Source organism: Haliotis cracherodii, unplaced genomic scaffold (genome assembly GCF_022045235.1).
Source record: "Haliotis cracherodii isolate W230 unplaced genomic scaffold, xgHalCrac1.p SCAF_3, whole genome shotgun sequence".
Classification (NCBI taxonomy): domain Eukaryota; kingdom Metazoa; phylum Mollusca; class Gastropoda; order Lepetellida; family Haliotidae; genus Haliotis; species Haliotis cracherodii.
Genome location: NW_027266286.1, coordinates 6,568,987 through 6,582,184, shown reverse-complemented (window position 1 = coordinate 6,582,184; position 13,198 = coordinate 6,568,987). Strand labels below are relative to the sequence as shown.

Sequence of the window (13,198 nt, the reverse complement as noted above, 5' to 3'; positions counted from 1 at the left end):
ATTCTTCTCGATACACACGTAGCACAATGATAGACCTTGCCACGTCAGCATGCTAGGTTGCGTAGTTGCAGTATCTGTAAATGGCATCTAGAAGCTGCAGTATCAGGTAAGTCAGAACTGTCATCAGGGCTTCAGCTTTGTACAGGAGCTAGTCCCTTCATCCAACGTGTTAACCAACAGTTCTTGCAATGAGGTCAGGAAATATTTTTGGCAATTTGACTAGTCTAAAGAAATAAAATCCCATTGAAATTAGGGCTGGCTATCGATACAGTTCATAGAGACCAGTAATCGTTAACTAAATATCGATCAATTATCGATAAATGTCGGAGAAGTATCTTTGAGAAAATACGCAAAACAAAATCCTGAAGAAATCAACATATTTCACTCCACTGGTGAGTAGTGACACATTTATGCAGGGATTACTTTGTGGACATTAAGGTATAACAAAAACAGCCACTTTCAATCTTCAGCAATTAACATTATTGACAATAAGAAGTCTATTTTGGTATATCTAAACATTATTTAATTACAATGTAGTTTATGTAAGGTATTATCGATGACACAATTTTCATATCGATAATCGTTAATACTTCTACCCATCGATGATAATTCCGATTATCAATCTTTTTTTGCCAGCCCTAATTGAAATTGTTATGTTTGTACATTACTGGGCCAATCAGTGAGTCGTTCGAGTTTAAACAGTATTCCAGTTATATAATGAATGGCGTGTCAGCTTAATGTGGGAGGAAAGCCCGAAGTGATGCAGGTCAAGTTTACCACTTTGGTGAAACCCACAAGCATGGGTATGTTGCTGACAAACCTAGAAACATAATCCATGCAAACAGGGATTCAAGCTCACAATCACCGATTTCTGGCGTGCCCAAGGGACACAACTCTGCACAATAAACTGCACGACTGGCCCATCTGTGCCCGAGCCAAATGACTCAATCAATCAAGATTTTTCCGACTGTGTGTGGTGACTATGCTTTAAGTAAGTAAGTATTGTGGTAACAAAGTTTATACTACACACCAATAATCAACAACTAAACTATAACATCACTTTGCATATGTCAACTCTTGCACCATATTGATGAATCTCTTCAAATAAATACATACATGTCTTCTACCTGAAGTGATACAATCTTCACTTCTGACTGTTAAACACAAATATCAAAGATGGAACAGCTAAACATCTGTATCACTAACATCAGCATAACATTATCAAGTAGATTGGCAACATTTATTTTTTTCACCTAGGACTAAATATACTACTCAAAAGAAGTTGAAGAACACTCACAACTGGAGTGTGTGAATGAGTTAGTGTGAGAGTTGGATTTAATGCCGGTTTGAACAGTATTTCAGTTGTATCACGGCGTGTCAGCTTTATTTGGATGGAAAGCCCGAAGTGATGCAGGTCTTCGACATTTACCACTTCGGTGAAACCCACGAGCACGGATGTGGTGCTGACAAACCTAGAAACATAATCAGGGCGAACCAGGATTCGAACCCACAATCATAGGTTTCTGGCATGCCCAAGGGACGCAACTCTGCACAGCGAATCGCAGCGCCTTAGACGACTGGGCCACCCGTGCCCCCTCCATTTAATGAAATACAGTAACGTAACTCAATTGGAAGGCTGTGTGTTTCACTAACGCCAGACAGGACAGATGAACTATAAACAATCTGGTTTTCTTAACTACTTTTGAGTAGCATATATTTTGGGTAGAACTATCACTGACCATGCTGACAGGTGTACGTGTGATGTTCAATGGGGACCTCTGGACCCTGGACTACATGTGGCAAACATCGTGAATGTGGCTGGACATTGTGGTTAATGGATCCAGGGTGGATCTCATTAGAAGGACGCATGGCCGTCCCCCAGGAACGTGTGGAGACCCAGGTCATTGGACGAGTCTTTCCTGCCTTGACCTCTCAATTATCTCTGTGATTAAAGGGCTGGGATGTTGAGGGTTCTGGGTGTTTTGAAATCAGAACGGTCGAAGTCCTGGCACTTTAACTTGACTAATGAAAGTCAGAACTGTTTATTATGAAACCAACCTTTTGAAACACTCATGAAGTCATACATTTAACTGCAGGTTGTTTCAGGGGCAGAATCTATAGACCATCCCATGATCTGATGAATGTTTCTTGATCCTGTATATCACGATATGTCAACTAGTTTCTGTGATATGAAGCTGTATCAGCATATTGTGGTCTGCATACTATTGAGAATTTACATCTCAATGAATCCTCAACAAATTTTGATCTCAAATGCTCATATCTAGTGATAACTTTTCACACCCCATCAGTCATAATTCAGCTTAATGTGAGAGGAAAGCCTGAAGTGATGCAGGTCTCAGACGTTTACCACTTCGATGAAACCCACGGGCATGGGTATGGTGCTAAAAAACCTAGAAACACAGGTGGGATTCGAACCCACAATCATAGGTTTCTGGCATGCCCAAGGGACGCAACTCTGCACAGCCAATCATGGCGCCTTAGACGACTGGGCCACCCATGCCCCAAACCTTAAAAACAATTAACAGAGTTCCAGACAAATTCTCAAGAACATTGGTGCCTCTGCTCTCCAGTAATCTATTAGGGAAATATGTTTTTTAAAAACCCATGTGCTTCCAACTCTGCAAAAAGCTATCACACAAAGAAACATATCTCAAATAGAAAATAGAAGATTAACATGTTAGTTTCTTTCTCAGCACAACTTTGGGTCCATTGTTTGCAAACAAAGCTTCTAATACCAGAAATACACTACTCAAAAGGAGTTAAAGAACCCCAGATTCAGGTGTTCTTCAACTTCTTTTGAGAAGTATAATAATTATTTCTATATTCAAGAAATATGCAAATACAAACAACATGTTTGAAAACTCAAGTTGACATTGTTTTGTGCACAACGAATCAGGGAACATATTTCAAATACACAGCCTAGACCAAACAAAAAGGAGTTGAAATATTAAATATTTAATAATAATATTAACTTCTCTAATAGCCAATATGCAAAAACATTCTGAAAATCTTCATATAACATCATTCCAAAAGCTCATCTCTATATACTCACAACGTTGTTAGTCCTTTTGCATCCATTTAATGAGTGAGTGAGTGAGTTGTGTTTAACGCCACTTTTAACAGTATTCCGGTTATATCACGGCGTGTCAGCTTAACGTGGGAGGAAAGCCCGAAGTGATGCAGGTGTCAGACGATTACCACTTCGGTGAAACCCACGAGCACGGGTATAGTGCTGACAAACCTAGAAACATAATTGAGGCGAACTGGGATTCGAACCCACAATCATAGGTTTCTGGTGTGCCCAAGGGACACAACCCTGAACAGCAAATCGCGGCGCCTTAGACAACTGGGCCACCCGTGCCCCCTCCATTTAATGAAATACAGAAACATACTCTACTCAAAAAAGGTCAAAGAACACCCGATTCTCTCATATTACTATAGTTATTGTGTAAGGCGATTAACCATAAAAATATGAAAGAATCAGGTGCTCCTTAACTTCTTTTGAGTAGCATATCAACATCATTAAACATACATTTGATTTAGTCAAGATTTAACTAATTTCTTTTCTTTTCCAGATTGTCTTTGTGAATACATTTAACTTCGGAGGAAACTTCTAAAACATGTTGATCTTTGATCTTTGATCGATTTCCTATCATGCCTGTTGAAAAAGGGGAAATAAACTTAACAAGAACACACATAAAAATGTCCTTCAGTCAAACACATTGATTACCATGATTACTGATTCAATGTTTTTACTTTTTCAAAATTTACAGCAGGCTCCCTTGGCAAAGCAATAAAGGAAACTGGTCTGCCTTAAGCATAAACTATCAAACTGACAACAGTTGGCGATGGTCTGTATTTGTGCTGCATTTATTTGCTGTGGCCTGCATTGCAACCTGAACCCGTCATCGTCATGGTTATTTCACAGGACATCAGCAATGGGTAGCCGACATGTTTAGTTCTGTTGAGTGTTGAAGTACAGAGTGCTAAATTGCTGAAAAGCCTGTAGCTGAGTGCATGAAGCAGGATGTTTGCGCACTACGTGGAGCCAGTGTTATGCTTCCGCCTTCATGGGAATGTTGGAATCGGAGTTGGAGAGATTGTCCTCTGGAGAGATACATTTCCACAGGCCATACGTTTTGCCGACAGTTGTCTGCCACAAACGTAGAGTTCCGTCTTCACTGCCGCTGGCATACAGCTCCCCATCAGGAGAAAACCTCACACAGTGAATTGGACCAAAGTGTCCCTTGAAAGATTCTAAAATGAAACAAAATGGAAGTTTGAAAGCAAATACACAAGATTGAAATATGTCCCTTTCAATCAGGAGGATTATTGGTGGTACCTAAACTGTGTAGAGTTTCCTCCCTTGGCCATGAAAAGGATCCACTAGTCATGGGCTTGAATTCCAGATAATGATGATAATGACCATTCGTCTGTTAACCTAGATTAATCTGATGCAATTCGGAAATGGAGTTCGGCTACTTATACCCCACTTCTGGTTCACTGCCATTGGATAACTTCAGTGAAGAAATAAACAATGCTCTTCAGTATTTTTAAAAATTCCAAATTATCAAAAGGCACCAGTCCGCCACTGTACTGATCTGTAGAGCAAGTTTCATCTGGGACATATTCAACAGTTTAGGAGTCCTGGAGCACTAGCTTCATATTAAGTTCAGTTCAACTTGTCGTCATGAAAGAAAAAATGAATAAATCCAATATCACCAAAAGGCACTAAACCACCAGTAAGTTTCAACAAGAAATATTCAACAGTTTAGGAGTACTGCTCTGGAATGGACCGCTATGTCCCCCCCCATTTTTCAATCTGGTCTCCTATCGCAGGCCACCCACATTCCCCATCTGCCTCAACATCAGCATCAGGATACATATGTGGGGGGGGGAACTTGTCTGCCACAGAACCCCCACATTGCACCTTTAACAACAAAGACTTAGACGACAGTGTTCAAATTTTCTCCAGACATTAATATGGCAAGTTACCATGGTTACTATTGTTATAGGCAGTCTTACCTAGTTCCTCTCCAGTTTCATAGTCGTACTTGTACATCTTGAAATCCTCGCCTCCGGAGACGAAGATATTTTTGGAAGGGTGGAGGGACGAGGAGTTTACCGGAGCTGGAGATTCATACTCCCTCACATTATCAAACCTGAAAGAGACACATGACAGTGAGTACATGGGTTAACAAGCTTGTTGCCAGCTAAGTTTCACTCTCAGGCTTTAGCCTGAAGGGAAACAGTGCCTGGTAGGGCTGAAACGATACAGCAAGGTCATGATTATTGATAGGATATGTATCGGGATACAGATATTTATGTCAAATCACATGGAACTTCTTGACTATAAATATTTCAGAGAAGGTTCAAAAAAAAAGAAGCTTGCTGTAGACACATGTTCGTAGCAGCTCTTGTCAGAAGTGAACTTGAAAAGCTAATTACAACACTTCTTTGAGTGGCATTTAGAAGTTGGTGTGATGAAGCAAGACGAGTTCTATGGATGAACAACTTCTTTATTACAATTAGTGCGACGTTTCGGTGTAGATCCTAACACCTAGGAGAATTAACACCAATTCACATTGTATAATTCATAAATATTCAGGATAAGGAGAGATAATGCTTACGTTTCAGAATTCCAGAAGCATGTTTTATGTCCATATGTGACTAGGAACACACTTCCATCGCGGGCCAACTCCAGGCTTGAGGGCTGGGCTGGCAGATCAATCTTCTTCACCTCTGTGCCACTGCTGACATCCCACAGTCTGAAATACACGCATAGTACATGTATACCTAGTGTTGGGATTACACAGTAGACACAATTTATGGATAACAACCTCTCTATTTACTGTAAAGGCGACATTTCTGGAAATGTCTTGATACCGTTGTCAAGCAAAGGCTGAATAATGAACATGGTACGGAATATACATAGTTGGTGGAGGATTAACAGTAGAGTACTAACAGTGGTAACAGTTGCATACATGAGAGAGATTAACATGAGTACCGGTAGGTTATAACAGAAGGATAAAACTGTAACAACATGGACAGAGAACACATGATGAGGAAGCCGGTAAGACAGTAAGCCAGTTAAACAGGATTAAGTATACATAGGTGGGGTGATTATTGCTTAATGAGTTGGGATAAAACAGCCTTGATCTCTGTTGATTGATGGCTGATGGCCGCGAACGTGGACTGCTTCTGGTGAAGTCATGTGTGATGCGATTGTGATGTCTCCCCATACCTTAACACAGATGTGTGATACGATTGTGATATCTCCTAAACCTTAACACAGATGTGTGATACAATTGTGATATCTCCCCATACCTTAACACAACAGATGTATGATGTCTCCCCATACCCTAACACAGATTTGTGATACGATTGTGATATCTCCCAAACCTTAACACAGATGTGTGATACGATTGTGATATCTCCCCATACCTTAACACAAATGTGTGATACGATTGTGATATCTCCTAAACCTTAAGACAGATGTGTGATACGATTGTGATATCTCCCAAAACCTTAACACAGATGTGTGATACGATTGTGATATCTCCCAAATCTTAACACAGATGTGTGATACGATTGTGATATCTCCCAAAACCTTAACACAGATGTGTGATACGATTGTGATATCTCCCAAACCTTAACACAAATGTGTGATACGATTGTGATATCTCCCAAATCTTAACACAGATGTGTGATACGATTGTGATATCTCCCAAACCTTAACACAGATGTGTGATACGATTGTGATATCTCCCAAACCTTAACACAGATGTGTGATACGATTGTGATATCTCCTAAACCTTAACACAGATGTGTGATACAATTGTGATATCTCCCAAACCTTAACGCAGATGTGTGATACGATTGTGACGTCTCCCCATACCTTAACACAGATGTGTGATGTCTCCCCATACCCTAACACAGATGTGTGATACCATTGTGATATCTCCTAAACCTTAACACAAATGTGTGATACGATTGTGATATCTCCTAAACCTTAACACAGATGTGATATGATTGTACCATCAAGAGCAGTTCTGGGTGGCCATCATCTACATGGAAACCAATGGTTACATCCCAAACACGGCCAACTGAGTACCAGTGTTTCCCGTTTACCAGTAATTACCAGTTTTCTATCGGTAAAATGTGGCTTCGACCAGTAATTCATGTGACTGCCAGTCCATGTGGACCGGCAAATAAAGTGCCTTATCAATATTTGTTGTTGAACAAAACATTGGTGATATTCATATAAGTCTATTCATATAAATATATTTATGTAAGTATATTACGGGTAAGTCTGCTACCTCAGGGTTTCTCCTTGTCTAATTTTAGTACAAGGAAATAACCATTTCACTTTGCTTTGAGGTTAAATAAATATTTGTAGCTATTGTATAAAATATTTATAAAAAAATAACTGTGACTGAACTTTGTGTGAATGGCATATAGATCTAACTGAGTTAAATCATCTTGAAAGAAATAAAATCAGGTAATTTTCACATGTTTTTTGTTGTTCTGGTTTTGAAAATTAGAGGGGGGCTGGTAATTTATAGAAGTTTCAAAAGCCAGCGGGAACACTGGAGTACATTCTCACCGCACCAGAATTACCTACCTCACGGTTTTATCATCTGATATACTGATGATAGATTTATCTCCCTTTGTAAACAAGGCTGATCGGACGTTGGCAGTATGCCCACTTAATACTCGTGGCTCTGAAAATGTCACAAAGATCATTACTGTTGAGTCTTTACCTCAACACAGGACATAACAACTCTGACACACACGTCAAAGATTTCCGTCAGAACTTGATTATTCAATCATGTTACACAAAATGTTTCGATCAAACCTCTACTATTTTATTATTTGTCATTTGAATTTTACTTCAAAATACCTCTTCAATAGCAACACTTTCAATCTAGCCCAGGGCATGGTGAGCCCAGTTGTATAAGGAGCACAATTCACACTGAGTTGCATCCCTTGGAGGTGCCAGGATCTAATGGTCATGGGTTCAAATCCCAACTGGCCCTGATTAGCAGATTGGGTCTGTTACCATCATACCCATGGATCATATCATAGTGGTAAACTACGTTAGGCTTTCCTTCAAGTTAAGGCTTCCTTCTTGCAATAAGCCAACATGCTCTAAGTTTGTTGTTTAACGCTGCACTCAGCAATATTCCAGCTGTATGATGGCGGTCTGTAAATAATTGTGTCTGGACCAGACAATCCAGTGAATGACATCATAAGCATTGATGCATGCAATTGGGATACAATGACGTGCATGAACAAAGTCAGCAAAGCTGACCAACCGATCACAGTAGTCACCTCTTACGAAAAGCATATTCGCCTTTTACGTCAGTCATGCTTAAGACCTATTCTACCCTGGATCTGTAAGAGCTGTAGTTCTGTCAAGCACTGTCAGCCCATCTCACTCCAATTCAAACCAAGCGTCAACACATACCTGCTTCTGGCTTCTCCAGATCAAATATTCGGAGGTTCTTCTCCTGGGTTCCAGTGAGGAGGAAGTTGCTATCAGCGGAGAAGTCTACACACTTCACGATGTGCTTGTGGGCGAACGTGTGGATCTCCTCGCCCTTCTCTGCATCCCACAGTTTCCTGGCAACACAAACACGCTTTGTTTCAATCACAAAAATAGGAAGATCAGTGTTTTCATGAAACGCTGGCTAGCATAGTGAGCTATAAAAATCATATCTGTTATGTTAATATAACTTTCCCCGAAGATTAAGTCTGTCTGGAAGCACTGATATACTTCTCAGTTAGTTGTCCTATGCTTCCCTCAGCAATAGTTCACCTGGAATCAAAATTTGGGCTCACACTGTCCGAATATAATCATTTCAAGGATATCTTTTACTCACACTGCAGAGCTCCAGATAAGCTTTTGGTGTTGTGGGTATTTTACCCATGCATTTTAAAATCATTGGGTATCAGTAATTCTATCTGCGTATTCAAATTTCTGTTACCCACAAGTTTTTACACAAGTGGGTATTTAAGTTAACACTATTCATCTAGTCCCTGCAAACTGGTGTCGTGTGGGTTCGAGAGCTTTATAAGACTGAAAAATACCACAATACTTCCACAAGAAAGTATGATGGCAAATGATCATGATGTAACTGTCATCGTGGAGTTTGGCAAGGTTGACGGAATGCCCGTTTATAATTTCAAAATAAGTTGCTGATTTGCTAATCGAATACGCAGGGTTACTTCACAATATTTTGATGATACGCACAATTTTTTTTTTGTAGCGTATCTGTAATGTTCGTTGCGTATTTGATACGCTTGGATTTTATTTTACTGCGTATTTCTGCATTTCTGATGCGTATTTCACGCAGATACGCAGCTTATCTCGAGCTCTGCACTGTCTGTATTTCATCATTTCAACCGCCGTCAGCTGGAATATTGCTGAGTGCAGCGAAAACAACAAAGAAAAAACTTATTTCAAGGTTATCTTTCCATTCAATCTCTGCTTTAACTCATAACAGCTTCAAAGATAAAAATAGATACATATCTCTAGCTATATCATTCTGGTACTCATCCACCATCATCATTGCCCTTGTTAAATGTATAATCTCTGCCAAGTGCAAATGCTTGCTTACGCAGAGAAATCTGCAGCGCCGGTTGCAGCCCTGGTGGCGTCTCGGTTCAGTGTGGCTCCCCAGACTGCCCCCTTGTGACCCTCGAACGTCCCGATCCAGTCCCCTGTGTCACCCTGCCGCAACATTGGTTTTCCATCTAAAAAATGAGTGAGTTTAGTGACAAGTGGACTGGGCCGATATACATATTCACCAGATGATACATATGACAATAATGTTTTTTTAGTTTCATGTTGTTTAACGCCACACTCAGCAATATTCCAGCTATTAAATAATCAAGTCTGGACCAGACAATCCAGTGATTGACATAATGAGTATCAGTCTATGCAATTGGGATACGATAACGTGCATGAACCAAGTCAGCGAGTGGAACCAAATTATGAAAGCAGCATTCATTCTTAAACCTGCATACACATTTTCTGTGACCCAGTGGATGCACACTGTATTTTGTTTATATGTCTGCTTTCGAAATGAGAACAGGATGGAGGATTTTTTCGTGTCCGGTAAAACCTTAATTTCTACCGCACCAAATTCCATGAGTGTAAGTATGCTAATAGCATACCCCAGTCAAAGGATCAGTGTGCTTTCAAATATTCAAGAATGAGAATGGATATTTTCCTTTTCAGCTGAAACTTTATTGCGATGGAGCATGGTCCATAATTTTGGGGTGTTGCTTGGGAAAGCCATCAGATTTTAACAAATTTGTGGTCACTAAAATCCACAGATCTGCAAAAGAATTCTCATCCTTTAAAGGGGCACTGATCTAACGCCATTCCCCGGACTGGTTGTTGCCTTTGTTATTGTTTTTTCCCCCGTGAGTACCCAGATGATACGCAACGCACCTGAGCGTGACCAGAGACTGGGCTACCGTCTGCAAGGACAGCTAAATAAACTTGGAGGCTGGAGGCAATATTTGTTTTACGCATTTTTGAATAAACACTGATTGGTTAAATGTGATCTATAAAGATTCGACAAAGGGCGCATGTTAATTAATTTCTTCAGCCTAAACAAACAGACAAAAAGAACGGCGGAGCTCATCGGAAGTCGTCATTTGGAAATACCCCAGATGGTTATAGTTTAATACTAAAAAAAAGTATCCATGCAGTGAAAGCATTTTCGGATTTCGGATTGCGTCGATAATACGATTACTACTCCCTTGTTGTCATCCACGTTTTCTCGTATAACCCTACACTTGTGTATTTGTCGTCATTCACTTGATGCTCAGTTAATGAATTTATTACAGGTACAATTAGTGGTAGCACCACTTAGATTACCTGACAAAGGTTCTCATTTGGCATTTATTGTGTCTGGGGTAATTATTCAATCTAAATCCAGGTTTGAAGTGAGGTTATGTAATATGCACGTGGCAGCCCAGCAAGAGATGAATGATCAGTTGAGTTACTTTTTTTTGTTGTAAAGCAACGGATCGTTCCTAGTCATCAAAGGATTAACAGAAAATACGTTGATTGATTAATCACTGTTATCTTGCACAGTGGATATGTCAAAAGTGAGTGTTTACATGTCTAGGTTTACTAAAACAAAGGGAATACACTCATATCATGGCGTGAAGTGCCGATGTAAAAACAACATACAATTTGTTCAAAGGGTTAACTGATAATACGTTGATTGGTTGCTCATTGTTATCAAACTCAATGGATTTTTTAGGAACCGTCGACGTAATGAAAATAGTTATCACGTGGCCTTTCTCAGCCGACCCTTGAGACTTGACACCCGAAACGATATATATCTTTTAGAATATTTGATAGTTACAGAGACACGTGACATCGAATAAGTTATTTTGTATAGCTGCAGACGAGTGGGATATTATTCCTTTGTGTGGATATTCACGGATACATTCCTCGAATAAGGAAGCTGCCTATTTATACACATAAATTTGGTAAGTTGTAATTATGGTATTTGCATTTTGTTTTCCTTCATTTGAACCGATTCGTTCTTGTTTTTCTACGTCTTGGTTGGGAAATTCTTCAATGCGCGATAGGCGTTGTTTTCACAGGTCATTTCCTTTGTAAGAGTGTATAGATTACCGTCAATTTGTAAAATGTGATACTCTCAGGCAATTTTTAAAATGTTTAAATATTTCAGTCATTTTGACTAAAAAATCTGTCCAGATTGATTGAGACGATCAAAAGGGCCTACAAACATCACAACAGATTATTATGTAGGATTAGAAGCCAAACAACATAGAAATGTACTTTTCAACGTAACATTTTCAGTCTCTTGGTGATGACATTAAACATCAAAATGTTTGGAATTCGTTATCATAATAATACAGATGGAAATGTTTTTCAGTCACTTTGTAAAATAACTGAATAAATAAATATGTTACACATTTTGACAGTAAAAAAATATACACACTATAAAAAAAGCAATGCTCAGATGAAATATTTACTTTGTGTTGCAAGTCAAAATAGTGTAAACGAAAATCGCAAAATTACCGAGCAAGTGACTTATCAAAACTTCGTCACCATTACCGATGCTACCCACAAAGATACCTACATTTCCTTATTATCTCGAAAACTGTATTTCATTTTGTTGATCAATGTGATACGCTCTTATTACTACCGGTATCCATAAAAGTGACTAATGCGCTTACGAATGGCGCAACAGAGGTCGCGAGCTAGTCTAGATTTCTGCTCTACATCCGGGTACTCACTGAGGAAAAACAATAACAAAGGCAACAACCAGTCCCGGGGAATTGCGTTAGATCAGTGCCCCTTTAATATTTCTCGGCTCCCTGGTGAGTATACACTTTAACAAACATCTTTTTGGTCATCTAATGGAACCAATCAAAAGCCTGCACTATGTTTGGGAATTCACCGGAAAATAAATCTTCTGGTAGTGTCATCATAGTCATTACCAACAGGAGAGTGTTTCACACCTCTCAATATTATAGGCACATTGGCTAACCACTGCCCCTGTAGTTTCGTAAGATTGGTCAGAGACTACATACATTATATTTTATCAATTATCATCTAAACTATTAGTTGTTACTCAAATTTGGTCTGTTTACTTTAGTAGTAGCCTGCAACCTCGGGGTATCGCGATACTTCGGGGTCCGAGTATATAATATGTTAGCAGTAAGTCAAAAATAATTAGGCTATCTTGTTTGACAATGTTATTTCATTACGTATCTGTTCTTTCGAATTCTAAACGGCTCATTGAATCCCCGAAAGTGCACTTCTACCCAAACATCCCTTCTCGAATCTATATCTAAAGGCAAAACCCATATATGTGGTCATAAACTAGCGTCATGACAATACGTCATGTTGGCTGTCGGTGTGAACACGTGCCCATATTGAACGATATTTAGGCCACAGCTAGAAGTCATGTAATGTTACAAGTTAAAGATATCTTCAAACCTTTGCAAGCGCTTATGCTGAAATAACCAAACGGCGTTATGTCACTGAAATTCAAATAAACCACTGGCCGAGTATGTCCACTGCAAGTCAGCGGTGTTTGTCTCAAAGCCGACATGTTGAATGTTTACTTCCGGGATGGCATCGCGCATGTGTCTTGCCAACATCCCCCGGAACTAT

At 39.5% G+C, this 13,198-nt stretch overlaps 1 protein-coding gene across 1 annotated transcript; it reads right to left on the bottom strand.

Annotated features, from left to right (window-relative positions):
• Positions 1-3,223: 3,223 nt before the first annotated feature.
• LOC139474115 (serine-threonine kinase receptor-associated protein-like) lies at positions 3,224-13,143 on the bottom strand. The gene is made up of 7 exons (XM_071256987.1): positions 13,022-13,143; positions 9,645-9,780; positions 8,492-8,646; positions 7,646-7,745; positions 5,652-5,789; positions 5,047-5,183; positions 3,224-4,278 (listed from the first exon to the last, which is right to left on the bottom strand). The coding sequence occupies exons 1-7, from the start codon at positions 13,134-13,136 to the stop codon at positions 4,076-4,078; spliced, it is 984 nt and encodes a 327-aa protein (XP_071113088.1). The 5' UTR covers positions 13,137-13,143; the 3' UTR covers positions 3,224-4,075.
• Between the last annotated feature and the right edge of the window lie 55 nt (positions 13,144-13,198).

Bases quoted from the DNA above. Each gene is read 5' to 3' on its own strand.
- LOC139474115 (XM_071256987.1), bottom strand. From the start codon at position 13,136: ATGTCGGCTTTGAGACAAACACCGCTGACTTGCAGTGGACATACTCGG. The intron at 9,781-13,021 runs GTTTGAAGATAT...CTCATTTTTTAG, and splicing joins CAGCATAAGCGCTTGCAAAG to ATGGAAAACCAATGTTGCGG. The intron at 5,184-5,651 runs GTAAGCATTATC...TGTCTCTTTCAG, and splicing joins TGCTTCTGGAATTCTGAAAC to GTTTGATAATGTGAGGGAGT.